The sequence below is a fragment of the Oryctolagus cuniculus genome, chromosome 5 (assembly GCF_051225735.1).
Source record: "Oryctolagus cuniculus isolate XC-2025 breed Fujian yellow rabbit chromosome 5, ASM5122573v1, whole genome shotgun sequence".
Classification (NCBI taxonomy): Eukaryota; Metazoa; Chordata; class Mammalia; order Lagomorpha; family Leporidae; genus Oryctolagus; species Oryctolagus cuniculus.
The window spans coordinates 129,889,451-129,917,448 of record NC_142871.1 but is presented as its reverse complement, the minus strand read 5'-3'; the positions used below and the strand labels follow the sequence as shown (position 1 = coordinate 129,917,448).

General features: G+C 41.5%; 1 protein-coding gene across 6 annotated transcripts in view; it reads right to left on the bottom strand.

Moving 5' to 3' along the window:
* Positions 1-27,998, bottom strand: part of KIF6 (kinesin family member 6) — a 440,562-nt gene that overhangs the window by 322,993 nt on the left and 89,571 nt on the right. For all 6 annotated transcript variants that reach the window (XM_070074112.2, XM_051854771.3, XM_008262871.5 and 3 more), the window contains one exon: positions 21,983-22,092. Coding sequence is in view for 5 of the 6 variants with exons in the window: in XM_051854771.3 (XP_051710731.3) it covers positions 21,983-22,092 (110 nt within the window). In the remaining variant the exon portion in view is untranslated. The remainder of the gene's footprint in view (positions 1-21,982; positions 22,093-27,998) is intronic.

The following is a 27,998-nucleotide window of genomic DNA, read 5'->3' as shown; positions in this document are numbered from 1 at the left end:
GGATCTTGCTTTTTAATCCATTCAGCCAGACTGCATATTTTAACAGGAGAGTTGAGGCCATTTACATTCAAGGTTACTATTGATAAATATAACAACTTGGCCCTGCCATTTTCCCATAAATATTCCTATTGTTTACTTTGGACTTCTTTTGAACTTTTACTGGGAGATTTTCTGCCTTCACATTCTTTCATAGTGATGACCATGTTTCTGTGCATGGCACATCTTTAAGCATCTTTTGTAAGGCTGGATGAGTGGTGACAAATTTTTTCAATTTGTTTGTTGCAAAGTCTTTATTTCACCTTAATTCATAAATAGAGCTTTTCTGGGAATAGCATTCTGGGTTGATGGTTTTTTTTCTTTTAAGACTTGGACTATGGCTGGTGCCGTGGCTCAATAGGCTAATCCTCTGCCTGTGGCGCTGGCACACTGGGTTCTAGCCCCGGTTGGGGTGCCGGATTCTGTCCCAGTTGCCCCTCTTCCTGTCCATCTCTCTGCTGTGGCCCGGGAGCGCAGTGGAGGATGGCCCAAGTGCTTGGGCCCTACACCCCATGGGAGACCAGGAGGAAGCACCTGGCTCCTGGCTTTGGATCAGTGTGCCAACCACAGCGTGCTGGCCGTAGTGGCCATTGGAGGGTGAATCAATGGTAAAGGAAGACCTTTCTCCCTGTCTCTCTCACTGTCCACTCTGACTGTCAAAAACAAAACAAAACAAAAAACAAAACAAAACAAAACAAAAGACTGGGACTATATCTCGCTATTCTCTTCTATTCTGTAGGGTTTCTGATGAAATGTCGGCTGTGATTCTAATTGGAGATCATCTGAAAGTAATCTGGCATTTGTCTTGTGCCCATTTTATAATCTTTTATTTGTGTTTTACTGTGGAAAGTTTGAATACAATGTGTCATGCTAAGGATCTTTTCTGATCATGTCTATTAGGAGTCCATGTGCTTCCTTTTCGTGGGCATCCCTGTCTTTCTCCAAATTGGGGAAGTTTTCTGTAGTTTTTCACTAAAAAGGCCTTCTAATCCATTCTCTCTTTCCACATCTTCAAGAACTCCTAAGACCCATATGTTAGGGTATCTCATAAATCTCCAACACTGTTTTTTTTCTAATTTCTTCTTCCGGTTTTTGGTCTGACTGTGAAATTTCTAGAGATTTGTCTTCTAACTTGGATATTCTTTCTTCTGTCTCACCGAGTCTGTTGTTAAGGCTTCCCACCACATTTTTAATTTGATCTATTGAATTCTTCATTTGTAATATTTTGCTTTCTCTTTAAAATCTCAATTTCATGGGGAAAATTTTCATTCATGTTATGTATGGATTTTTTTTAACTTTTATTTAATGAATATAAATTTCCAAAGTACAGAATATGGATTACAATGGTTTCCCCCCCATAACATCCCTCCCACCCGCAACCCTCCCCTTGCCCACTCCCTCTCCCCTTCCATTCACATCAAGATTCATTTTCATTTCTCTTTATATACAGAAGATCAGTTTAGCATACATTAAGTAAAGATTTCAACAGTTTGCTCCCACACAGAAACATAAAGTGAAAAATACTGTTTGAGTACTAGTTATAGCATTAAATCTCAATGTACAGCACACTAAGGACAAAGATCCTACATGAGGAGTAAGTGCACAGTGACTATGTATGGATTTCTTTACTTCTTGGCTTTGCCTCCAATTACTTCTGAGTAAATCTATGATTAATTTTTTGAATTACATTTCCGGCATTTCATCAATCTCTTCATCTTCACATTCCAGTATTGAAGTGTTGTGTTCCTTTGGGGGCATCATGTTGTCTTCATTATCTTGTTTCTACATTTACTTTTAGGAATTTATGGAGATTTTTTTTTACCATGATGGCTTTTATCTTTGGACTATTCCTCTGTGCCTTAGTGGAGTGTCTTCTCTTTCAGTGAATACCCAGAGGCATGTGCTGAGTGTGGCCAGGGAGCTCTGTTCAGTGATCCAGTGTGAAGGGAGTATCCAAGGTGATATCCAAACTGGGCATGGCAAATCTCTCCCTCTCCCTTTCCCTCTCCCTCTCCCACTCCTTCTCCCTCTCCCTCCCCCTCCCCCATCCTCCCCCCTCCCCCTCTCCCGCTCCTTCTCTTATCAGAGGGAGTGTTTGATCAGATCTGTTGGAGTAATTGGTTGCCTCCTGTCCTCTAAGGCAACCAATGCCGAGGCACTAACCCCCATGGGTACAATATTCATCTGCACTGTCACAAGGATCACACAAAGGATCCATGCAGTTCTCAGTGTGAGCCTGAATCCCACAGCAATGGCCCACTCCAGGCAATTAGGGAGCCTCAAGCATATGGAGCTGCCCACAGTGACTGCCAAGAGACCCAGCCATACCTTGTGCCCTCCCACATATCCTAAGTGTTTCCATTGTCCTAACACAAAAAGCTTCCACAGTCATGGGGCACCAAGGATCCACTGTGCCTGACCCGTCTGTCCTGTCCTCAGTAAGGAGTGGAGACACTCCCAGACCATCTGCCGGTCGGTACTCTGCCTAGGCAGCCTATGCCCTAGAGCCTGTGATGTGCTGGGAGGCTGGGGGCACTTCACAGTTGTACATGGCCTCCCAGCCCCCTGTCAATTCTCCTAGCCAGTCTCAGACATTTCCTCTTGGCTGGTTGCTGGTCACACAGACACAAGCTGGAGTAGCTTTTATGTATGTCCAAAATGGCGCCTGACCTGCATCAGCAAGGTGCAGGGTGCCACAGTTGGGGGATCGGGGAGGGAGAAATGTACCTATTTTTTCCCTCTAAGTTGGCAGGTACACTGTCCTTCACAGGGCTCTAGGCCAGACTTATGAAAGGCTCTTGCTGCAGCTTTATCACCAGGGGCTTGGGCTGCTGTAGTCTCATCTCATCTCATTCTCCAAATCTAGTGCTGAGGCTCTTGGCTGCTGAGATCCTGTGTTGTGTCCTAGCTCGTGCTGCATGTCCACACCCTCCACATAGATCCACGCCATTCCTGTAACTTCCATGGAATTTCCACTGTAGTTTGCTCCCTAACTCTTCCCTGATAGTGCACTCGCTGCACTTTTTTTTTTTAACTATCTTCCCCTAGACTAGAGCAGTAAGCTCCCTCCCTATTCTGCCATCTTGACATCCTCTCCTCTAAGCCTTGTGATGGAATCTCTTCACCTCCCACTCCTCCTTCACCAAGATTTCATCCTACAGGCATGTCCCCACGTGCCCTCATTCAGGCTGGCTTAGCACAGCTCCTACCTTGGCAGCATTTTCAGCTCTTGGCTCAGTCAGAACTTTGGTCTTTGCTGATGCCATTAAAATCAAGAAAACTGTAAAGATCATGGATACAGACACTGGTGTGAAAGGGAATTGGAGTGGGCAGTGACAAGAACTTGTTGGCTTATGTGGGCCCCTAACCTGAGACTGCTGCAGCTCTAAATCATGTGTTTACCTTTTTGGAACACATATACATTAGCCAGATAGTCAAAAACAGCTGGGTTTTCCAGAAGTCTCTTTACGTGTTTCATAGCCATGTTCCATTTTCCAATCCTTACCACTTTTCAAAAGTAAGTACATTGAAGATTGCCTTATCTTCCATTAAAAGTACAATTTAGTTTCTTTATATTGCTCCCAAAATCTACTTCAAATTCTTTCAGTATGGTGAACAGCTGATACATAAGACATTGATACTCTCAAATAACTATAATGATTTATTTCATCAGTTTTATAGATATGTTTTCAAGCTATAATTCTAAAGAACATAATAAAATGACCAAAAAAACCTTATGATTATTTAAAGCCATTTTAGTTCATACTACAATTTTGCTGTATATACTAAATATTCAGAACAGATTATGAAAAAATGATGTACTATCATGGGCCAAAGAAAAACAAATCTATATCAATGTATTATTTTGAAAGTATATTTCACTTCTTAATGGCAGCAGAAATTGTACACATTTGTTTACATACAAAGTAAGAAGCAAATGGAACAGATTGAGGTGACAATGTTTTTCCTTTCAATAATGAATCATTTGATTAAATCACTAAACATCACATGTATATTTATGCATTCCAGATACATGAGTGGAAATACTACAAATATCTCTTCTTATACCTCCACACATCATTTAATAGGCTATGGTTGCTGAAAGCTAACACCTCTGTAAGGAACTAGATGCTTGTGGTCCTTCCTCTCCCCTGCCACCATCCATATGCTGAGTCTCTAACCCCTCAGTGTCACAGTATTTAAAAGTGTGGCATAAAGGAGAGAATTAGATAATTAAGTGAAATCATGAGGATTGGGTCTCCATGATGGGTTATTGTTATTACAAGAAAAGGAGAGACCAGAACTTCCTCTCCATCACACAGGACACACTGGCAAGGCAGCCATTTGCAAGCCAGAGAGATAAGCCTCACCAAACAGTGAATAGATCAGAACTAGATCTTGAACTTACAAGTCCCCAGAACCCTGAGAAATAAATGTGAGTTGCTCAATCCTTCTAGTCTATAATTTATTAAGGCAGCTCAACCTGGCTAGGATACCCTTCCTGTCTCAGACATTTTTGATATGAAGAATGATCTCTTTCAGTGGTCATGCAGAGTAGGGAAACCAGCTTTCCCTTTAGACCAGTCAATGGCCAGTCCATGATGGAAATAGGAAGGTACTTCAAAAAAGTTCATGAATTAAAGGGCACATTTACTTTGGGGTAGAGCATTTTTGAAATCCATGCAAAGTTTTTTTTGATAATATGCATGTTCCATAAGCTATTTTTTAAAGATTTATTTACTTGTTTGAAAGGTAGAGTTAGAGAGAGGGGGAGAGACACACAGAGAGATCTTCCATCTTCTGGTTCACCCCCAAATGGCCACAATGGCTGGAGCTGGGCTGATCTAAAGCCAGGAGCCACGAACTTCCTCAGGGTCTCCCACATGGGTGCAGGGGCCCAAAGACTTGCAGGGCCATCCTCCACTGCTTTCACAGGTGCATCAGCAGGGAGCCAGATCAGAAGTGAAGCAGCTGGGTCTCAAACCAGCATGTTTATGGGATGCCAGCATTGCAGGTGGTGGCTTTACCCTCTATGCTACAGTGCCAGTCCCACAAACTTTTTAAAGACCATTGTTTGATGGATTTCAAACAAATTTTTGCACCAAAATAAACTTTTAACTCTATTTTCCACGAATTTTTGGAAATGTCCTCTCATATTATGAGTCTATCATCACTGGTCACTGGTCTCTCATATCACCCTGTGGGACAGCACCCTTATCTGTTCAAGAGATGGCTTCTCAGCCGTGTCTGTAACTGGCTCATTTGAAGACAAGAACAAAATTAGTTTAACTTTAAGATCTATGTCTATATAGGCAAGGAGTCTCTTGAAAATATGCCTGGAAGAGGAAGGATAACATCATGTATTCACAGTGTAATGCAAAAGATAGGAAAAAGAAGTAAAGAACATATGCCCCATCTGAAGGCACTAAATCCAAAAGTTTTAAACACAAAATGTGTAAGCCAGACAAAGCAGGCTTAGGGCTGATACAAAAATTGTCAGAAACTTCAGTAGGGTAACAGGCTTTGAAAAGGACAGAGTTCCTGAGACTAGAAGAAAGTAGATGAGAGGGAAACAGGAAGTCAAGAAACTTAGGTTTGACAGCTTCAATACTCTTTCAGAGGTAAGGATTCAATTTTTCTCAAAGAGAATTGGGACAGAGAATCTCTGATTAAAGAGATGGGCATATGAGAGCATTTCAGGCATGGAAAGCCAAGACACCGTGGCAAAGAGTGTCCTACATGAAGGACCTCGGTGGGTGAGACCCCAGTGGAAAAAAGTGGTCATCAAAGACGGAGGTACTTTTCTCTGAAGGGAAGAGAGAACTTCCATTTTGCTTATGGCCTTGTCTAAATACTGATGGAGTTTGTGGATTCAAAAGGCTTCCATAGCCTAGGCAGCTCATGTCAAGAGCCTTGGGTGATCACTGATGTCATACCTAAAGTGTTAATTGTTAAATTAACAACAGGAGTCACTGTGCACTAACTTCCCATGCAGGCCCTCTGTCCTCAAAGAGTTGTATTATAACTCTGTCTAAGTGCTTGCAAATGATGTATCATTTTTGGGTGCTTCTTTAAACTTAGTTATTTTTCTAAAAGAAAAATAAGTGAAGTTAACTTCAAGATGCAATGACTTTGAACAGCCCTTATCTTGACTATTGAGGAACAGTCCTTTTTTTTTTCGTGCAAACTGTTGAACCCTGTGCTTAGCTTAGAGTTGGTCTTCTGTGTATAAAGTTAACTGAAAATGAATCTTAGTGAATGTAACTGGGAATGGGAGAGGGAGAAGGAGGAAGGGTGGGAGTGTGGGTGGGAGGACGGGTATGGTGGGAAGAATCACTATATTCCTAAAGCTGTACTTATGAAATGTATGAAGTTTGTATTCCTTAAATAAAAGGTTTCTTTGGGGGAAAATAATAATAAATAAATAGAAAAAATACAAAAAACTTTAAAAAAGAGATGGACATGTGCAGTAACTATTGTTAGGACTGTGAGAACAAGCTCGGAGCACAGGAAGATAATGCTTATCAGGCTGAGAGTCCACCTGAGATTGGAGACTATAGTGACAGCTTTCTCTGGTTGAAATCAGCATCACTCTTGTGTCCTCAGGGAACACAGAACATCTTATCACTTACCATGTGGTTGCAATGATTAGTTTATGAATTTGTTCTGCTAGCTAAGAGCCCTTTCAGGTCAATAACAGGAACTTTAAGAGCTGTGCAGAATCCAACGCACAACATGGACTGGCATGGAGCTGGCATGGACTAAAGAGTGACAGCAGTGGCTGGAGAGGCTTGAGGAAGCCCAGAGTTCAGGTTGAATGAGGAAGTGTAACACAGAACTCCAAGGGAAGAGCACCAGCACTCCCAGATCTGAAGTTTGGATGGTCAGGGTTGATATCCTGGTTCTAGCTCTTAGGAGAAATTAAGTCTTGGAGAATTACCATCTAACACATGTGAACCTCACCTTAGTCATCCATAAAACATGGATTAGAATATCGCCTTCCGTAAGTGAGATAATGGATGTACAGTCTCTAACACAGGGAGAGGCTCATGACAGGCGCTTATGGGAGATTTTCCTGGTATCTCTGAAAAGAACTTTCCTAAGGTGGATGAGGGAAGGAATTAAGACAGACCTCCTGCATTAGGAATCATCTGGAATGCTTATTTGAGCTTATTTAAAATTTCTAGGGGTGGAAGTCAAGGATATGCATTTTTAACAATCTTCTACATAGTTAGATTTCAAGCCATTGGATTATGACATCTTCAAATTTTGCCCTTATTTTTTTTTTACTCTGACACCTACATGGCCCTATTAACGACCCATAATGAATGCTCTGACTCCTGTCCATCTTGGTCTAGTCCTGTATACTTCTCACTGATTTTTCTGTCTACAAGGTAATTCCAATCATGCTATGTCTTTAAATAAAAATCTCCCAGGGCTACACCTTACCTGCCAAATCCTGGCATTCATACCTTTCCATTCTTAATATTCTTGCCTACTCTCTTACTGGGTTCCAGTCAGAGAGGTCCATTGACCATCACAAGACAAGCTCTATGCTCTTCAACTTTCCAATCTGTTTTCACATGAATGCCACACTCCCCAGTTCTACTTTTTTCCTTAACGACTATTTCATGTGCCATCTTCTCTATACACCGTTTCCTGATTGATGCACCACTGTTCTTTCTTCTTTGAGCATTCTTCTTTTGACATTCTTTGTGCCTCTCTTAAGTTTCTGATATTCTACCTGATGCTATTTTGTACTAGTTGTACAAAAAGAGTGGTCTGCTATGAGTTCCAGGACAGCAGGAACTGTGTTAATATGTGTGGTGCCTACACCCTGTCTGGAGTACAGTTGGGTCTCCATAAATGTTTGTTGAAATACATGATCAACGCAAATGACTAGGAAACCATGAGGGCAGAGACTGTGAATTGATCTTTTTTGTAACTCCTACAGCACTTAGCAACATTTTCTATCCAACGGATATCAGAAATAAGGTGACCTAAACTTAACATCTGGCAACTTTTTTTCCTTTGATAACAAATTATTAGAAAAACACAACACAGTTAAGATTTAAATATTAGATGCTAGGGTTTACTGACTCTTTTTTTAAATATTTTTTTTGACAGGCAGATTTAGAAAGTGAGAGAGAGAGAGATAGAGAGAAAGGTCTTCCTTTTTCTGTTGGTTCACCCCCCAAGTGGCCGCTATGGCCAGCGCGCTGCGCCGATCTGAAGCCAGGAGCCAGGTGCTTCCTCCTGGTCTCCCATACGGGTGCCGGGCCCAAGTGGACTTGGGCCATCCTCTACTGCTTTCCCAGGCCACAGCAGAGAGCTGGAATGGACGAGGAGCAACCGGGACAGAACCGGCGCCCCAACCGGGACTAGAACCTGGGGTGCCGGCACCGAAGGCAGAGGATTAGCCAAGTGAGCCGCAGCGCCGTCCTAATTTTTTTTTTTTTTTTTTTTGACAGGCAGAATTAGACAGTGAGAGAGAGAGAGAGAGAGAGACAGAGAGAAAGGTCTTCCTTTTTCCATTGGTTCACCCCCCAAATGGCCACTACGGCCGGAGGACTGCGCTGATCCAAAGCCAAGAGCTAGGTGCTTCTCCTGGTCTCCCATACAGGTGCAGGGCCCAAGCACTTGGGCCATCCTCCACTGCCTTCCCGGGCCACAGCAGAGAGCTGGACTGGAAGAGGAGCAACTGGGACAGAACCTGGCGCCCCAACCAGGACTAGAACCTGGGTGCTGGTGCTGCAGGCAGAGGATTAGCCAAGTGAACTGCAGTGCCGGCCTACTGACTCTTTTATAGCATTAAACATGGAAATCATTGGAACCTAAATGGAATATTATTCTCTATCTAGCAGTACTAAAATTATATTAAAGTAAGGTAACTTTTTCCTTTGGCTAAGAACAATAGTTACATTGCTTTACTTCATGAGACATACTTAGATTCTAACGATATTCCCTTTACAGCATATGTCATAAGGAGCTTTAAAAACAGAAATTCTATTTTCATTTTAGATCACAAAATACAGGAGAGATTTAATACACATGTATGTTATGCCTACACAATTCTATATACAAATATACAGCTGATTTCTTTTTGAAATTAAACCTTTTAAGATAATTGTAGATTTATATATAATGGTAGGAAGTAAGAAGAAGAGACTCTACAGATCCATTGCCAGTTTTTCCCAATGGTAACATCTTGTAAAAACTATACCTATATTAAAATATTACCACCAGGACATTGGCATTGATACAGTTCACAAATCTTATTGAGATTTTCCCAGTTTGGTTGTTCCCACTTGCTTATATGCATGTGTGTGTGTACACATAAGGTTCTAAACAGTTTTATCATGTGGGTAGCTTGGTTTATGCACAGCCACAGTTAAGATAAATAATCATTCCCATTTTTCTAACTCCTCTCACCTACAAATCTGTTCTCCATTTCTAAAATTTTGTCATTTCAACAATAAGACATAAATGCAATCATTTTGGAATTGGTCTTTTTCAGTCAGCATAATTTCTTGGGGGATTCCTCCAAATTATTGATTCTCTCAATGATTAATTTCCTTTTGTGGTTATTGCTTTATTAACTAAAGCTTTTAGTTTACACTAGAGTTCATTCTTTGTGATGTAAAATCTATGGGACTTGGCAAACTCTAATATCATGGATTCACCTTATATTGTCATATAGAGTATTTCCACCACCTCAAAACCCCCTGGGCTTCATTTACTTACCCCGCTGAGAACTGCTCTTCATTTTACTCTCTCTACAGTTTTTTCTTTCCCAGAATGTCATAAAATTGGAATCATACAGTACATAGCTTTTTTTTTTTTAAAAAAGGAATATTTATTTGAAAAGCAGAGTTACACACACACACACACACACACACACAGAACGAGAGAGCGAGAATGAGAGTGAGAACGAGAGTGAGAGCGAGAGTGAGAGCGAGAGAGAGAGAATCTGCGATCTACTGGTTGCAATGAATGGGGCTGGGCCAGGCTGAACCCAGAAGTTTCATCTAGTTCCATGTGGGTGGCAAGGGCCCAAGTACTTCTACCATCTTCTGCTGTTTCAGCAGGGAACTAGATCAGAAGTGGAACAGATGGGACTTGAACTGGTGCCCATATGGAATGCTGGCCTTGCAGGTGGTGGCTTAACCCACTGTGCTACAACATGGGCCCCAGTAGACAGACTTTCATACTGACTTCTGCACTTAGTAATATTCATTTAAGGTTCTTCCATGTCTTTTTGTGATTAATAACTCATTTCTTTCTCTCTCTCTCTTTTTTTTTCTTTTTTAAAAAAATTATTTACTTGAGACACAGAGTTATAGACAGAAAGAAGTCTTCCATCTGCTGATTCATTCCCCAAATGGCCTCAACGGCTGGAGCTGGGCCTATCTGAAGCCAGGAGCCTGGAGCTTCTTCTAGGTCTCCCACGTGGGTGCAGGGGCCCCCACACTTGGGCCATCTTTTGCTGTCTTCCCACGACATCAGCAAGGAGATGAATTGGAAGTGGAGCAGATGGGACTTGAATTGGTACCCATATGGGATGCTGGCACTGCAGATGCTTAACCTGCTATGCCACAGGGCTGGCTCTGCTCATTTCTTCTGATGGCCAAATAATATTCTACTGTATGGATACACTAGAGTTTGTTTAATCACCTATTGAGTAATATCTTGATTGCTTGGGGAATATGACTAGACTGCTATGTGAGTATATGGATATTTCATGAACAGGCTTTTGTGTACACCTAAGTTTCAACTTGTTTGGGTAAATACCAAGGAACTGGATTACTGGACCATGTGGTAAACACGTGCTTAATTTTGAAGGAGAGTTTGAAAGTGGCTGTACTATTTTGCATTCCCACCAGCAATGAGTGGGAATGCAAACAGTTCCCGTTGCTCCACATCCTCATCACATTTGGTATCGTTAGCATTTTGGATTTTCCTCATTCTAATAGGCAAATAGTGCTATCTCATTGTTATGTTAATTTGCATTTCCTTAATAACACAATGTTGAGTTTCTTTTCATATGCTTATTTTCCATTTCTGTATCTTTTTTGGTGAAGTATCTATTCAGATCCATTGCCCATTTTTTTATTTGGGTCATTTATTTTTCTTACTGTTGAATTTTAAGATTTTTAAAAATTTTTTAAAGTTCTTTGTATATTTTGGATACAATGCTTTTTATCAAATATGCATTTGGTCATTTTCTTCCAGTGTGTGACTTGTCATTTCATTCCCTTAACAGTGTCTTTCATATAACATAAATTTTTTATTTTTTATTTTTGACAGGCAGAGTTAGACAGTGAGAGAGAGAGAGAGACAGACAGAGAGAGAAAGGTCTTCCTTTTTCCATTGGTTCACCCCCCAAGTGGCCGCTATGGCCGGTGCGTTGCGGCTGGTGCACTGCGCCGATCTGAAGCCAGGAGCCAGGTGCTTCCTCCTGGTCTCCCATATGGGTGCAGGGCCCAAGGACCTGGGCCATCCTCCACTGCACTCCTGGGCCACAGCAGAGAGCTGGACTGGAAGAGGAGCAGCCGAGACAGAATCCGGCACCCCAATCAGGACTAGAACCCAGGGTGCCGGTGCCGCAGGTGGAGGATTAGCCTAGTGAGCTGCGGCGCCGGCCTAAATTTTTATTTTAATAAGATCAATATAAATTTTTTTTTCATGGATTATGCTGTTGATAGTCTACTTAAAAACTCACTACCAAACTCAAGGTCACCTAGATTTTCTTCATTGTCATCTTGTAAAAGTCTTACAGTTTTGCAATGTACTCTTAGGTTTCTTACTCATTTCAAGTTAATTTTCTGAAAGGTATAAAGTATGTGTCTATGTTCATTTTTTCATAGGTGCACATCCAGTTGTTCCAGCAGCAACTGTAGAAAAGACTACTCATTTTCCTTTGCTTGTTGCCAAAGACAAATTGACCATGTTTGTACAAGTTTACTTCTGGACTCTCTGTTCTGTTCCATTGATGTAGTCATCAATTATTTTGCCAGTACTATGCTGCCTTGATTACTGAAGCTTCATATTTTGTCTTAAAGTTGGGTAGTGTCAGTTCTTTGACTTTGTTCTTCTTCTTATGTATTGTTTTGGTTATTCTGAGTCTATTACCTTTCCACATATAATTTATAATCAGTTTTTACCAGGAGAAGCACCTGGCTCCTGGCTTCGGATCAGCGCGGTGCACTGACCGCAGCGCACCGGCCGCAGCGGCCATTAGGGGGTGAACCAATGGAAAAGGAAGACCTTTCTCTCTGTCTCTCTCTCTCACTGTCCACTCTGCCAGTAAAAAAAAAAAAATATTTATTCATTTTATCACTTGAAAGGTAGAGTGACAGTGGTGGGGTAGGGAGAGAGAAAGAGAGAGATTGGTCTTTCATTTGGTTCACTCTCCAAATGCCCACAACCAGGGCTTCAGCAGGTCAAGGCCAGGAGCCAGGAATTCCACCCACGTCTTCTACACAGGTGGCAGGAATCCAAGCAGTTGGGCCATCTCTGCAACCTTCCAAGGCACATTAGCAGGAAGCTGGATGGGAAGCAGAAGAGCCAGGGACACTTCAATGTGCTTCAGCTGTACCAAGTAGTGGCTTAACCCACCATACTACATCACTCTCCTTGATGTGGGGAGCAACTTGGACTAGACTAAGTTACTGGAATTAAGACTTATTCTATGCATCTGCTCTCCCACAATATGGCGCTGGGAGAGGAGTAAACAACTTCTACACAGCTGCCTCTCGCCAATTTGACTGATGAGCTGCAGGAGCTGATCCTGCTCCTGATTGGAGGAGAGCAGTGTGCTCGGCGTGTGGGTAGCAGAGTTGGGATTGGTGGAAGAGGACTATAAAGGAGGAGAGAGACAACATGCACCGGGAACATCCGGATAACATCTGAGCAGCCCCCGAGAGAGCCGGCCGGCGGTGTGCCACTCCCCCGTGGAAGTGGGGAAAGTGGCAGGGGGAGCCGCCCCTCCACGGAGGTGGAGGGGTCAGCAGCCAACCCGGGAAGGACCAACAGCAAACCCGGGAAGGGCCGAGCAGACGAAAGAACAGCCCAGGGTCCAGTATCGTTCCTCCACGAATGGGGGAGCGACACCTTGATAATCAGTTTGTTGATATTCCCAAAATAATTTGGTAGGAATTTGATTGTGATTGTATTGATCTATATTTGGTCAACAAATCAAGTAGGAAGAATTGACTTCTTAACAATATTGAGACTTCCTGTCCATTTGTTATTCTGTTGAGACTATCCTTTATTTGGATATTTCTTTCATCAGAGTTTTATAGTTGTTCTCATATAGATCTTGTACAAATTTTATTGGATTTACAACCAAGTATTTTACTTTTGGTGCTAATGTAAATGGTATTATAGTCTCAATTTCAAATTCCAGTTGTTTATTACTGGCATATAGAAGAGTGACTGATTTATTTAAATTATCTTTGTATTCTGCCACCTTGCTAAAATTGGTATTAGTTCCAGAAATTTATTTGTCAATTCTTTAGGATGCTCTACACAGACAATCATATCACCTGTGAACAAAGACGGTTGTTTTTCTTTTCTCAATATCCTTTACTTCCTTTTCTTACCTTATCATATTAGCTAGGAATTCCTGTATAATTTTGAACAGCAGTGGTGAGAGGGACACCCTAGACTTGTTCTTGATTTTAGAAAGAAGGCATATAGTTTCCATTTTAAGTATAATGCTAGCTGTAAGTATTTGATCAATATTCTTGATAAAATTAAGGAAATTTCCCTCTAGTCCTAGCTTGCTGAAAATATTGATCATGAATGAATTGATGTCAAATTTCAGCAAATGTTTTTACTGCATTTATTGATATAATCATAGTTTTTCTTCTTTAGTCTGTTGGTATGATGGTTTACATTAATTGATTTTTGAATGTTGAGCCAGTTTTGCCTATTTGCATAAATCCCAATTAGATGTAGTATATGATTCTTTTTGTACATTGTTGGATTTGATTTGCTAATAATTTGTTGAGGACTTTTACAACTATATTTTTTAAGAAAACTTTTATTTAATAAATATAAATTTCAAAAGTACAATTTTTGGATTATAGCAGTTTTTCCCCCCATAACCACCCTCCCACCCACAAACTATCCCACCTCCTACTCCCTCTCCCATCCCATACTTCATTAAGATTCATTTTTAATTATCTTGATATACAGAAGATCAACTCTATACTAAGTAAAGATTTCAACAGTTTATACCCACACAAACACACAAAGTATAAAGTACTGTTTGAAGACTATAGTTTTATCATTAAGTCTCATAGTACAACACATGAAGGACAGAGGTCCTACGTGGGGAGTAAGTGCATAGTGACTCCTGTTTTTGATTTGACAATTGACATTCTTATTTATGACGTCAGATCACCTGAGGCTCTTGTCATGAGCTGCCAAGGCTATGGAAGCCTCTTGAGTTCACCAACTCCAATCTTATTTAGGCCATAATCAAAGTAGAAGTTCTCTCTTCTCTTCAGAGAAAGGTACCTCCTTCTTTGATGGTCTGTTCTTTCCACTGGGATCTCACTCACAGATATTTTACATGTAGGTAATTTTTTGCCACAGTGTTTTGGCTTTTCCATGCCTGAGAAATTCTCATGGGCTTTTTAGCCAGATCCGAATGTCTTAAGGACTGATTCTGAGGCCACAGTGCTATTTAGGGCATTTGCCATTCTATGAGTCTGCTGTGTATCTCCATAAGAGATATTAGTCTGGGCCAGTGCTGTGGCACAGTAGGTTAATCCTCCATCTCCATCCCGTATGGATGCCAGTTCTAGTACCAGTTGCTCCTCTTTTGATCCATCTCTCTGCTATGGCCTGGGAAAGCAATAGAAGATGGCCCATCACTTGGGACCCTGCACCTACATGGGAGACCTGGAAGAAGCTCCTGGCTCCTGGCTTTGGATCAGCTTAGCTTTGCCCATTGTAGCCATTTGGAGAGTGAACCAGCAATGGAAGACCTTTCTGTCTCCCCTCTCACTGTCTGTAGTATTACCTCTCAAATAAATAAATGAAATCTTACAAAAACAGATATCAGTCTATATTTTCCCCTTTTATCAAAAACATTTATTTATTTATTTGAATGACAGAGTTACAGAGTGAGAGAAGGAAAGGCAGAAAGAGAGAGATATTCTATCCACTGGTTCCCTCCCCAGATGGCCACAATGGCCTGGTCCAGCCAAGCTGAACCAGGAGCCAGGAGCTTCTTCCAGGTTTTCCACATGTGTGGCAGGGATCCAAGCACTTGGGTCATCTTCCATTGCCACTGAGGGCACATTAGCATGGAGATGGATTGGAAGTGGGGCAACCAGGACTCAAACCAGCATCTATATGGGATGTTGCCATGGCAGGTGGTGGCTTAATCTGCTATGCTACAACACCAGCCTGTGGACTTTTCCTTTCTTATAATGCATTTATCTGCTTTTGGTGTTTGAGTAAAGCTTGTTTCATTGGATGAGTTAGGCAGTGTTTCTTTTGCTTCCTTTTTTCAGGAACAATTGTAAATTAATAAATTTATATTTGAATTATTTATAAACATATTTAAATTATAAATATACAAGTTATACACATTGTAGACAATCATATCATCTTCATACAGGGACACTTCCAAAACAACACACATGGCTTTTATCTCTTTTTCTTGATTTATTACAGTAACATTTTCATATTATATTGGAATAAGAATGGTCAGAGTGGATTTTTTTAATATTTATTTATTTGAAAGTCAGAGTTATAGCAAGAGAGGGACAGAAAGAGAGAATCTTCCATCCAATGGTTCACTCCCCAGATGACTGCAATGGCCAGGGCTGGGCCAAGCCAAAGTCAGGAGCCCAGAATTTCTTCCAAGTCTCTCACATGGATGGCAGGGGCCCAAGCACTTGGGCCACCTTGTGCTACTTTTCTTGGGCCATTAGCAGAGGGCTGGATCAGAAGTGGAGCAGCTGGGACAAGAACCTGTGTCCATACGGGATGCCGGCATTGCAGGTAGCAGCCTTACTCACTAAGCCACAACGATGGTCTAGAGGGAAGACATTCTTACACCCTGATCTTAGGGAGGGAATATTCAGTCTCTTTCCATTACATATGATGTTAGCTGTAGGTTTTGTGCAGGTGCCCTTTTAATAAGTTGAAGTGATTCTTCTCTATTCTTGTTCAATTTCTATCATGAATCAGTGTCAAATGAGTTACCTGAATGTCATGTAATTTTTCTTCTTTACCTTATGGATATGGTGGTTTATTTATACTGATTGACTTTTGAAAGTAGAACTGGTTTTTCACTTTGGAATAAATCCCACTTGGTTGTGGTGTACAATTAACATTACACATCTTTAGATTGAACTGCCAATATTTTGCTAAGGGTTTTTTGAGCCTCTGTTCACAAGATAAATTAGCCTGTAGTTTTCTTTATTTTTAAAAAAGATTTATTTATTTATTTGAAAGAGTAACAGAGAGGGAGAGGCAGAGGCAAAGAGAGAAAAAAGGTTTTCCATCTACTGGTTTACTCCCCAAATGGCCCTAAAGCCAGGAGCCAGGAGCCTCTTCTGGGTCTCCCACATGAGTGCAGGGACCCAAGCACTTGGGCCATTTTCCACTGCTTTCCCAGGTTTATTAGCAGGGAGCTGGATTGCAAGTGGAACAGGCAGGACCCGAACTAGTATCCATATTGGGATGCTGGTGCTGCACATGGTGGCACAGAGCCACACACACCACAGAGCCAGTCCCTTTCCTTACTTTTGTGTATATCTTTGTCTAGTAACAGGACAATACTGACCTCACAGAATAACTTGGGAAGTGTTCTGTCTTCTATTTTCTGAAAAAGACTGTAAAGTTGGTGCTGATTCTTCTTTAAATGTTTGGTAAAATTCTTTTAATGAAACCATCTTGCTCTGCAGATTTCTTTTTCACAGAGCTCTAAGTTATAGATTCCATTTCTAAAACAGTTATGAGACTATAGAATTACGTATTTCATATTGTTTGAATGTGGTGTTAATCACTTCTGATTGCTGATTTATATGTCAATGTTTCCAATATTTACTCAACAAGAAACTATAGCAAAGATTTTCAAAAAAGCAATTTAAACTAATCTGGTGCCCTGATGTCATATTACAAGATCCACAGACAGGATATAGGCAACATTTCTGCAATACAGAAAACAAAAAGAAACAGAAAATCCAGAGTGCATGTGAGAAGAGAATATTGATATTTGGTGAAGCAGGTGATATTTGGGAAGCTGTGTCACTCAGTGTTAAGGAAGGCATTATGGATGGCTGTTATTGTACAGCACCAAAATGATCATTTAATTTGGTTTTAAGGTTTGCATGGATAAGCCTTGTGTTAAAACACAGAAAGGGTCAATGCATATTCCCATTGTCCCTCAAATTGACAACTGCAAGGGGAGGAGACAGAAGTCAACTTTTCACTTCCTGCTTTCAGAACGCACTAAGAGTGTTTGGGGCATTCAGGCTCACAACAATGAAACCAGTCAACTGGACGCCTAGGATTTCAGCGTCAGGGCTTACACCGCTTCAAAGTGTGTGAAACTAGATTAACAGTCCATACATAAACCCAATCAACATACAGCAACTCACATTCTACTACAGAGAATTACTTTATAATCTCAGTAAAGAGATTATATGCTGGAAAACGAGCGGACTGAATGCCAGTCAAATGCTACTATCCTTATACCAAATGGCCAGAGGTGCCTATTGAGCCGTTTGGGAATTTTATAATATTGACTATATATAAAATAAACAGGGTACAGATCTGGATATGGGAATCTTATTTCTGAATAACATTTTTATTTTGGTGGGATTTGTTGTCATGAAGGTGTAGCCCAAAACACAAGAATCACATCTTTCAGATCATTTTTGTGGGAGGGGGGCAGGAAAGGTAGTTCATTGAAAACATTTGTCTGATAACTGAGGTCACTTCTAACTTGAGTCAGCAAACTCATTCTCCAACAAGAGGACGAGGCTGCCAAGAAGCAGTGGCGCCGTCAGAAAGAAAGCCAACGACATCTATAGAGCCACTCTGACCAACACTGAGAATAACTAATAGATACCATGCAGGCTGGGAAACGTAGAGGGCTCTGTGAACCAAGGCCCTGTCCTTGCTCTCACTCTTTGTTCTTTTCTAGAAGGAGGACATTGGAAAACATCTAAATTACTTCTTGTGAAGAGGTGAGAAGTTACCAAACAAATCCTGTCCTGGGAAGGTCACTAGACTTTGAACTTTAGACATTGGAGGTCGGAAGGTTGTTAAATATGATTCAATTCATTGCCCACATTTTCTAGTCAACAAGAAACCCAGAAAATGGGAGAATTATCTATCTAAGATTATAGGGTAGGAACTTGAACCCAGGTTTCCTGATTTCTAGCAGAGGACTCTTTATCTACATTGTACTACCTTCTTTACATTCTAATGGGATTTTCTCATTCCTGGTTCTTTTTTTTTTTTTTTTTTTTTTACAGGCAGAGTGGACAGTGAGAAAGAGAGACAAGAGACAGAGAGAAAGCTCTTCCTTTGCCGTTGGTTCACCCTCCAATGGCTGCCATGGCCGGTGTGCTGCGGCCGGTGCGCTGCAGCCCGTGCGCTGCAGCCGGCGCACCGCACTGATCAGAAGGCAGGAGCCAGGTGCTTTTCCTGGTCTCCCAGGCGGGTGCAGGGCCCAAGCACTTGGGCCATCCTCCACTGCACTCCTGGGCCACAGCAGAGAGCTGGACAGAAAGAGGAGCAACCGGGACAGAATCCAGTGCCCCGACCAGGACTAGAACCCCGTATGCTGGCGCCGCAGATGGAGGATTATCCTATTGAGGCGCCGCACTGGCCATTCCTGGTTCTTCCTATAGTTAGGCTATACCTAATCATGTCAATTACACAGAAGAATGTAACTCATGCTCTGTCCTTCTCCCTCTATATTCTCATTTTCAAAAAGTAACAGTTTGAATTAAACAGATAGCTTTTTCTCCTTTCTTTTTAAGTTAACACACAATATTGTACTTTCTAAAATGAAATGAACCTAGATATCCATCAACTGATGACTGGATAAAGAAAATGTGGTATATATACATGTGGTATACATATACCACATACATGTATACATGTGGTAAATATACAACCATAAAATAGAATAAAATACTTACATTAGAAACCAAATGGATGGAGCTGGAGATTATTATGCTAAGTGAAATAAGCCAGACACAGAAAGAGAAAATCCACATTTTTCTCTCATAGTTGCAAGCTCATACAAACACACACATGCACACACATACACAGAGAGAGAGAGACAAATAAAAAGTACATTAATGCCATATCATTTGTCATATAGATGGCTATAAATGTTTTCTTTATCGAATTATACCCTCTCCATAATAATGTATCTTTCTTTCCTCACTTTATGATCTTTGTCATGAATCCTGTGTCGTATTATTAATATCCCCACTTTCAAGAACAATTGTATGTATGTGTTTATATTTAATATTTACATATGAAGTGAATATGGCAAAATGTTAAAAATTGCTAAATCTAAAGAAATATGTTTAAAATTTTATATATGTATATGTGGCACAGTATGATAATTTGATATATATAATTTTAAAAATTATTAAGGACATAGTTTGCTTCTGATGGTAGAGAGCCTACAAATGAAATAAACACTTCCTACTTCTGAAGAATGTTTTTAAACACAAATATCTACCATAGTACTCTCAGACACCAAAGTTATATATGTGATAAAGATTGGCTTATTTACTTGAAAGGCAGAGTTACAGAGAGAGAGAGGGACAGAGAGAGAAAGAGGGATCTTCCAGCTGCTGTTTCACTCCCCCAGATGGCTGTAATGGCCAGGTTTGGGCCAGGCTGAAGCCAGGAGCCATGAGCTTCATCCAGGTCTCCCACATGAGTGGCAGGGGCTCCAGCACCTGGGCTATATTCCACTGCTTTCCCAGGCCATTAGTAGGGAGTTGGATAGGAAGTGAAGCAGCCGAGAGACATGAACCAGTGAGCATATGGGATGCTGGTGTTGCAGGTGGCGGCTTTGCCCACTATGCCAGAAGGCAGGTCCCCTCGATTATGTTTGAAACTCTGTACAAGTCATACCTCTCCGGGCTCAGTCAGTAAAAGTGAGATCACCAGCCTTCTGTGAGTCATCTTTCATTTCATGCTGAACCAAATCGGGGTGGTAGGCATAATCAATTTATTTTTATTTTTATTTTATTTTACTTTATGCATTTCTTGGGTTATCCTTCTTCCTCCATGTTCATCAGAGCCAAGTCCTTCTCCCCTGGGTTACTGCTAATGGCTGGTAAGCTCTTAGGTGTAGATGTGACTTGTTGAAAGCAAGTTTAAGCAACACTTAGTCTGACAGTAAGTAAATCAGACTGCAGGCTAGAAAACTAATGCAGAAACCTACTAGAATAACAGTCACTCTCACACTAAAAGCCTGTCATTCAGATCTCTCCAGAAAGCCTTCAGTTGGTCTTGCGGCTTCTATTTGCAATGACTCCTTGTTTTAGTCCACTTGGGCTGCACAGCCAAATATCATAAGCCAGTGGCTTACAGACAATATGCATTTGTTTCTGATAATTCTGAAGGTTTTGAGATCAGGGAGTCAATCTGGTTGGGTTCTGGTGAGAATACCAGAACTTTTCTGGCAGCAGAACACCAGCCTTCCACTGCACCCTCAATGTGGTAGAAGGGACAAACAAACTCCCATGGACCGATTTTATAAAGGCACTAAGTCTGTGTGAGAGAACTCCACCCTCATGAACCAGCTGCCTCCCCCAGTGCCCATGTCTGAATGGCATCACACCAGTGACTGGATTTCGGCCCAGCACTCCTCTCCACAGCCATCCCAACCATACATTTCTATCTAAAGTTTTTGTTTCTATCCTTTTGTGTGAAAATTTTGACCTTTTTTCTTGTTTACTTAATTCTAATGCTTTTTTAAAGGCCATTTTCTCCCATAGAGTCAGTAATCTTTGCTTTCTTTCAATTTTTACAAAAATATTTAGTGCATGAACAGTAATTTCCTTTCCTAACTCTCCATCTTTTAGAAGCATAAAGGAGATGGTATACAAATCTCTCAACCAACATTACTGGAAGAACACCTATAAAGGTGGCATAAAGGGTACACCTTATTTTCCTTATTATTTCTTCGTAATTTCTTTATAAATTAAAATAATGAACTGGTTGTAGATCTATTAATATGTATGTCTCTGAATTATTTTATGATATTTAATAAGAATCATACTAAAACTTATGTTTTTGTAGGTAACTTCTGATATATGATGTCTAGACAAAAGTATATGAACTGTTATCAATTAATATATGTCAAATTTAGGCAGATATTCAAACAAGCAGTACATAATATTACATGAATACTGGCATTGTAGCTTATTCCCTTAACAGAAAAGCTCCAAAGACTCTACGTAACTCTATTTCAGTCAAGGAACAATCAGTGCCAACTGACCAAGTGATGGCAGACTAGAAAAGCATTTTGGAAAACTTAAAGTATGGTCATCTCTCTTTCAGGTTCTTTTCTTGCTGTTGGAACTCCAATTCAAATGCCTTCTTTAGGAAAAAAATGTCACAGAGGAGTAAAAGGGTTTCATGTGGCAGAAATCAAGCAGTATTGTCTAACCAATCCTCTGCACTCCCAATCTCACTGCACTCTCTTATGCCAACTCCAAGAGATTTTCCCAAGAAAGGACTTTCAGGCAATTTTAGTTTCCATCACTACTGTCCATTTGTCACAACTGAAAAAAATACCCATTATGTTACAAAAAGATCTGTTATCCAGTATTTGCTAATTATGATTGAGACCAGAAACACATAAAGTTTCAAAGAAAACAATTGAAAGGAACATCTGAAAGCAATTTCCCCCATTCTTTGTTGTTCTGCTACTCACGGCAAATCTTCCAAACTGGAGGCTTCATGTCTTGGATCCAACAGATCATAACCACATTCATTGTAGATTTCCAAATAGGAAATGTGTGTTGTATATACTTTGCTGCTGTCCTGATTGGAAATGGGAAAGACATTATTTAATGGCTATAAATAACAGTTCAGCTTAGAGGAAGTTGCACACGCTTATCATTGTAGCGTCCTCACGTTTTCTCTCACACTTTATATGGTTTACATTTTCAGTGCGTGACACTTTCACATTGCCAGTTACCATACGCATGAAGCTTTTCCTTTAGTGGCCAACACCCATGATTACAAGCAACTTTAGTCTGTTATTTTTTATTGGTTCCACATTATACACAAAAAGTCTATATACACTTACAATGAGCCAACTTGGTTGCAGAACTCTGAAACACACCATTTTTTACTTTCCAGACCAAAAAAAGGGGAGCACTAAGAAAAAATAAACTTAACATTCTGTGAATAGTCTATTCATAAGAGACCATAGATCATTACTTCAGTTTAAAAACTTCAGTAGCAAATAATTTCTGCCTTCAGTCATAATTTTCTTTTCTACTTTTCTATTATTCAAATTTTTTAGATGATATAAATAGATTTCAAGGGGTCAGAAAATAACTTAGATCAGTCATTTTAGCAGCAGACATTAATAGTTCATGGCCTACTCCTCACTTGTTGTATTGTATTTCCTAGTGCAAGTAAGCCAATCGGGGACATGGGGAAGTATCGTCTGTGGGTCACTGCTGAAATGTAGTGACACGGGCATCAGTGTAATGAGACTAAGAGTCCAGATGGCCGTCCTGGTCTCAGTTCTGACAATAGACCAAAACCCCACACATACCACAGATCTCCTTCCCTCTGAGGTAGAATAAAGCAGGGAAGTTTTTCTGCTCATAAGAAGACTCCATGGCCGGCGCCGCGGCTCACTAGGCTAATCCTCCGCCTTGCAGCGCCAGCACACCAGGTTCTAGTCCCGGTCGGGGCGCTGGATTTTTGTCCCGGTTGCCCCTCTTCCAGGCCAGCTCTCTGCTGTGGCCAGGGAGTGCAGTGGAGGATGGCCCAAGTACTTGGGCCCTGCACCCACCTGGGAGACCAGGATAAGTACCTGGCTCCTGCCATCGGATCAGCGCGGTGCGCCGGCCGTAGCGCCCTGGCCACGGCGGCCATTGGAGGGTGAACCAACGGCAAAGGAAGACCTTTCTCTCTGTCTCTCTCTCACTCACTGTCCACTCTGCCTGTCCAAAAAAAAAAAAAAAAAAAAGACTCCAAGTTCAATTTTCAATACAAAAAAAGTCACATATTTGTCCTTTCTTCTTGTTCTTCTCAAAAATGCAAATACTACCAATTCTGCGACTATGTGTTTGCTTCTCATAATAGGTAAACATATCTGTGTTTTGTGGCAAGAGGCTACCAGGTTGTCAGAGTGGGTCCTAACAGGGAGGATTTGCTTAGGATGACCTTCTTGCCTGACTCTCAGCCATGTCTAAGACAACCCACTTAACAGGTGTTGTTCAAAAGGAGAGAGGACCAGAGAGAGAACAGTGACCTGCAAATCAAAAACTAGAATCCTTATCCAGTCAGCTATGAGCCCTTACCATGCACAGCCTCATTTTTCATACCTAGTAAAGAGAGGAAGTTGAATAATAAATCCATGCATGTTGTTTAGGTTAAAATTAGCATGATTCTTTGGACCTGAAGTGGCTCAAGTATCCAAATAAAGACACCACAATCCTGCCTATCAAAACAACAAATGAGAAGTTAAGTCTGAGCCAGCACACGGCTACAACGGGAGGTCCAGGCTAGAGCTGAACTTTCATGTTCCAGTCCTCTATGAAGGTGACAACATGAACGGAATCTTTGCCAAGCGAATTTCAACCACATGCTGGAAATCCTGCAATGGGGCTGACGCAAATGCTTATCTTAACAAATGGCCTGTTTGATCACATTAGCATGGTAGTTGGTGAGGCTGCATTTCAACCTAATTCTTCTGGTTTTAGCTTGGCTTAGCACAGGTATTACAAACTACAAACACTGGACAGAATTTGGGTGGCTGTTAGTCTAATCCAGTATTTCCTAAACATTCCACAAAATATTTCTGGAACAAAGTGTTCCATGGTCAACACTCTGCACTTCTCTGGGAGAATCTCCCAGTACATGATAGGCCCTAGAGGATTCTTCAGCAACAGTCTCTAAACAAGCATATTTTTTTTTTTGACAGACAGAATTAGACAGTGAGAGAGAGAGAGAGACAGAGAAAAAGGTCTTCCTTTTTTCCGTTGATTAGCCCCCAAAGTGGCCGCCACGGCTGGCGTGTTGCAGCCGGCATGCTAAGCTGATCCGAAGCCAGGAGCCAGGTGCTTCCTCCCCGGTCTCCCATACGGGTGCAGGGCCCAAGGACTTGGGCCATCCTCCACTGCCTTCCTGGGCCACAGCAGAGAGTTGGCCTGGAAGAGGAGCAACCAGGACAGAATCCGAACCCCTGACCAGGACTAGAACCCGAGGCAGAGGATTAGCCTATTGAGCTGCGGCACCGGCCCAAACAAGCATATTTCTAAAACTTACCTGAACACTGCCAAAATATTACAGTTGGAGATTTTAGCATATAGGTCTGAGCTCCTTTTAGAATCATGACAGAGCTGTGTGAATTTACTACTTATTATTTTTAAAATTAATTTATTTGAAAGGCAAAGTCACAGAGAGAGAGGGAGAGAAAAAGAAAGAGAGAGAGAGAGAGAAAGAGAGAAATGGAGAAATAAAGAGGGAGAGAGAGATCTTCCATCCACTGGTTCACTCCCCAAATAGCCTCAATGGCCAGGCCAAAGCCAGGAGCCTGGAACCCTATCTGGTTCTCTCACGTGATGGCAGAGGCCAAACACTTGGATCATCTTCTGTTGCTTTTTCTCCATTAGCAGGGAGCTGGATTGGAAGTGGAGTAGCCAGGACTCAAACTGGCAACCATATGGTATGCTGGCATTATAGGTGACAACTTAACCAGTTACAGCATAACAATGTCACTGAATCTACTATTTATTTTTAATTATTTATTTTTAAAGATTTATTGTTTATTTGAAAGGCAGAGATACAGAGAGGGAGGGAAGGGGGGTAGAAAGACAGAGAGATATCTTTCATCCACTGGTTCATTCCTCAAATGGCCCCAGCAGCCAGGGCTGGGCCAGGCTGAAGTCAGGAGCAAGGAGCTTCCTCTGGGTCTCCCACATGGCTGCAGGGGCCCAAGCATTTGGACCATCTTCCATTGCTTTCCCAAGTGCATTCGTAGGGAGTTAGACTGGAAGTGGAGCAGCTGGGACTCCAACCGGGGCTCATATGGGATGCCAGTGATGCAGGCAGTGGCTTTACCACGATGCTGGCCCCTGAATCTACCATTTATAACTGAGGGTTCCTGCACCTTTATTCTCAATTGTTTCCCCATGACAATAGTCCAGGGGATAATGGCCCTGATCTTGAAGAACTGTTGTGACAGAGAAGTAAGATTCTGCATTTAAAATCTTAACAAAAATATGTGGTCCGTAACAGGTTCCATTGGATCATTGCTACTGCTGCTAATGCTATTGCTGTTGCTGTTGTTTTGGATGTTTTTAAAATTTTTATTATTTCTACAAGACTCCAAGTGGAGAATTCAGTATGTGAGTATAAAAGGGAAAGAAAAGAAAGGAAAGGAAAGGAAAGGAAAGGAAAGGAAAGGAAAGGAAAGGAAAGGAAAGGAAAGGAAAGGAAAGGAAAAGAAAGGAGAGAAAAGAAAAGAAAAGAAAAGAAAAGAAAAGAAAAGAAAAGAAAAGAAAAGAAAAGAAAAGGAAAGAAAAGAAAAGAAAAGAAAAGATAATAGCGAACTTGTAGGTTTGTCTGTAGCAGAGAAACTCTTCTTCCAGGAATTAGAATAAATCATAAAAAGTCAGAAAAATGGCAGGTCTGCTGCCCTGAGATGATAGGGATAATGATTTTGGCTCCTGTAGTTTTTGCATTTCCTGGATTTTTATTGGAAAACACACTTAAAATGCACCGAGCTATGTTGCAGGCTACCTTTCCTTGTTACTTCTTTTCAGAGTTTAGGAATGCCAGACTGTAATGTAACACACATGTTTCCTGCAGACAGCCTGCTCTCCTGCCCCCAAACAAGTCTGAACCTCACCATACGCAAAAATAATGAGCAGTGATTTCTAAAATAAGTGGACTCGATTCTCTCTTGAAATCAGTGAAAATGTGCTCCTGTCACACTCAGGGCATTTCAGGAGGCAGCACACACAGGGCTCTCGGTTTATCGTGATGTGAAGACTGTGGAAGTCAGATGTTTTCCGGGAGAGTTCTGGAGGGCTGCACGTGGCCCTCTGTGCTAACCAAGCTGCAGTCTGCATTTTCCAGCTACACAAGGCCGACAGACTTCATGACGCACTTCCAGGCTTCTGCCTTTTTTTCACTGTAGTGCAGTTTGATCATAATGAAAGCGTTGTGCCCCATCCTGGAAATCTCTCCGTTTACAAAGAGCTCGTCTGGCTATCAACTGGCCCAGTGGGCTCTCTCCAGATCCAGGAAGTTATTTAGGATCATTCAGAGTGAAAAGGGGCTTCCAGGGGCCTGCACTGAGGCATCGTAGGTTAATCCTCCACCTGAGGTGCTGGCATCCCATACGGGCACTAGTTCTAGTCCTGGCTGCTCCTCTTCCCATCCAGCTCTCTGCTGTGGCCTGGGAAAGCAGTAGAAGATGGTCCAAGTCCTTGGGCCCCTATACTCAAGTGGGAGGTCCAGAAGAAGCTCCTGGCTCCTGGCTTTGGATCAGTGCAGCTCCGGCCGTTGCGGCCATCTGGGGAGTGAACCAGCAGATGAAAGACCTCTCTCTCTGTTTCTACCTCTCACTGTCTATAACTCTACCTCTCAAATAAATAAATAATCTTTAAAAAAAAAAAAAGAAATGGGGCTTCCAGTAATGTCAATGACAAACAGATCGAAAACAACGGGCCTAAACAGATGGGAAGGACTCGGGAGATACTCAGACTCCCAGAGCTGTACTTTGCTAGCCATAGAGGAAATTCTAAAACAGGACAAAAAAATATTTCCCACCGGGAGAGGATTTGTTTATTCTGCTTAACTTAATCAGGGAAACTGGCTTCACTTGTTCTGAGGGTTTCAAAGCATTCTCTGCAATGAGGGAGAGACTGTTTGGCCACTTGCATATAGGAGCTTATGGACACCAACAATAACTATCAGGCATTAAGCATATATTGTGTGAAGAACTGGACAATATCTTTAAATACAGTATGCTCAGCCTCTCAGTGCCTCTGCAGGAGTAAAGCAGTAAGTAAGCATTCCAAGGCCACATGTTATGTGTAAGTAGCAGACTTTCTCAGAACCAGGTCAGCCTACACCAACTGCCATGATCTTTCCAAGGCATTACACCACAGCAACAAAAACTATTGGAAGCGGTTTATGAAATGTGCGAACAACACAAAATGAGTAATATCAGAAATAAATGAGCAACTGAGAAGCAGCACTTTGGACCTCACATACACACTACACTCAACCCTTTCTTCTCTGAATTTTCTGGCATGCAGAGCTGGTATGCTTGAGCTAGTGAGAGATGAGCTGAACTAATGGATAATTGCTACTTTATGGACGGCAATTAGAATTATGCAGATCTCAGCAATTTCTTCTCATCTTTGCAACTCAAAATGCAAACAGCATACAGCTGAGAAAATTTGGAGTGACTTTACATTGACCCAGTTAGGACATTTGTTATACAGAATTAATACAGCCAAGGAACTGTTGTAACTAGTAGGGAGACTGGAGAACTTCTAGTACAATTCTATCCCTACTTGCACAAAGGAGAAAACAAACCCACAGAACCTAAGGGACTCATTTAACCAACAAAATAAGGCCCCTGTGAAGTACAAGAGGCAGTATATGCAGTAATTAAAAGGCACAGAGGACGGGGCCAGCGCTGTGGCGGAGTGGGTTAACGCCCTAGCTTGAAGCGCCGGCATCCCACATGG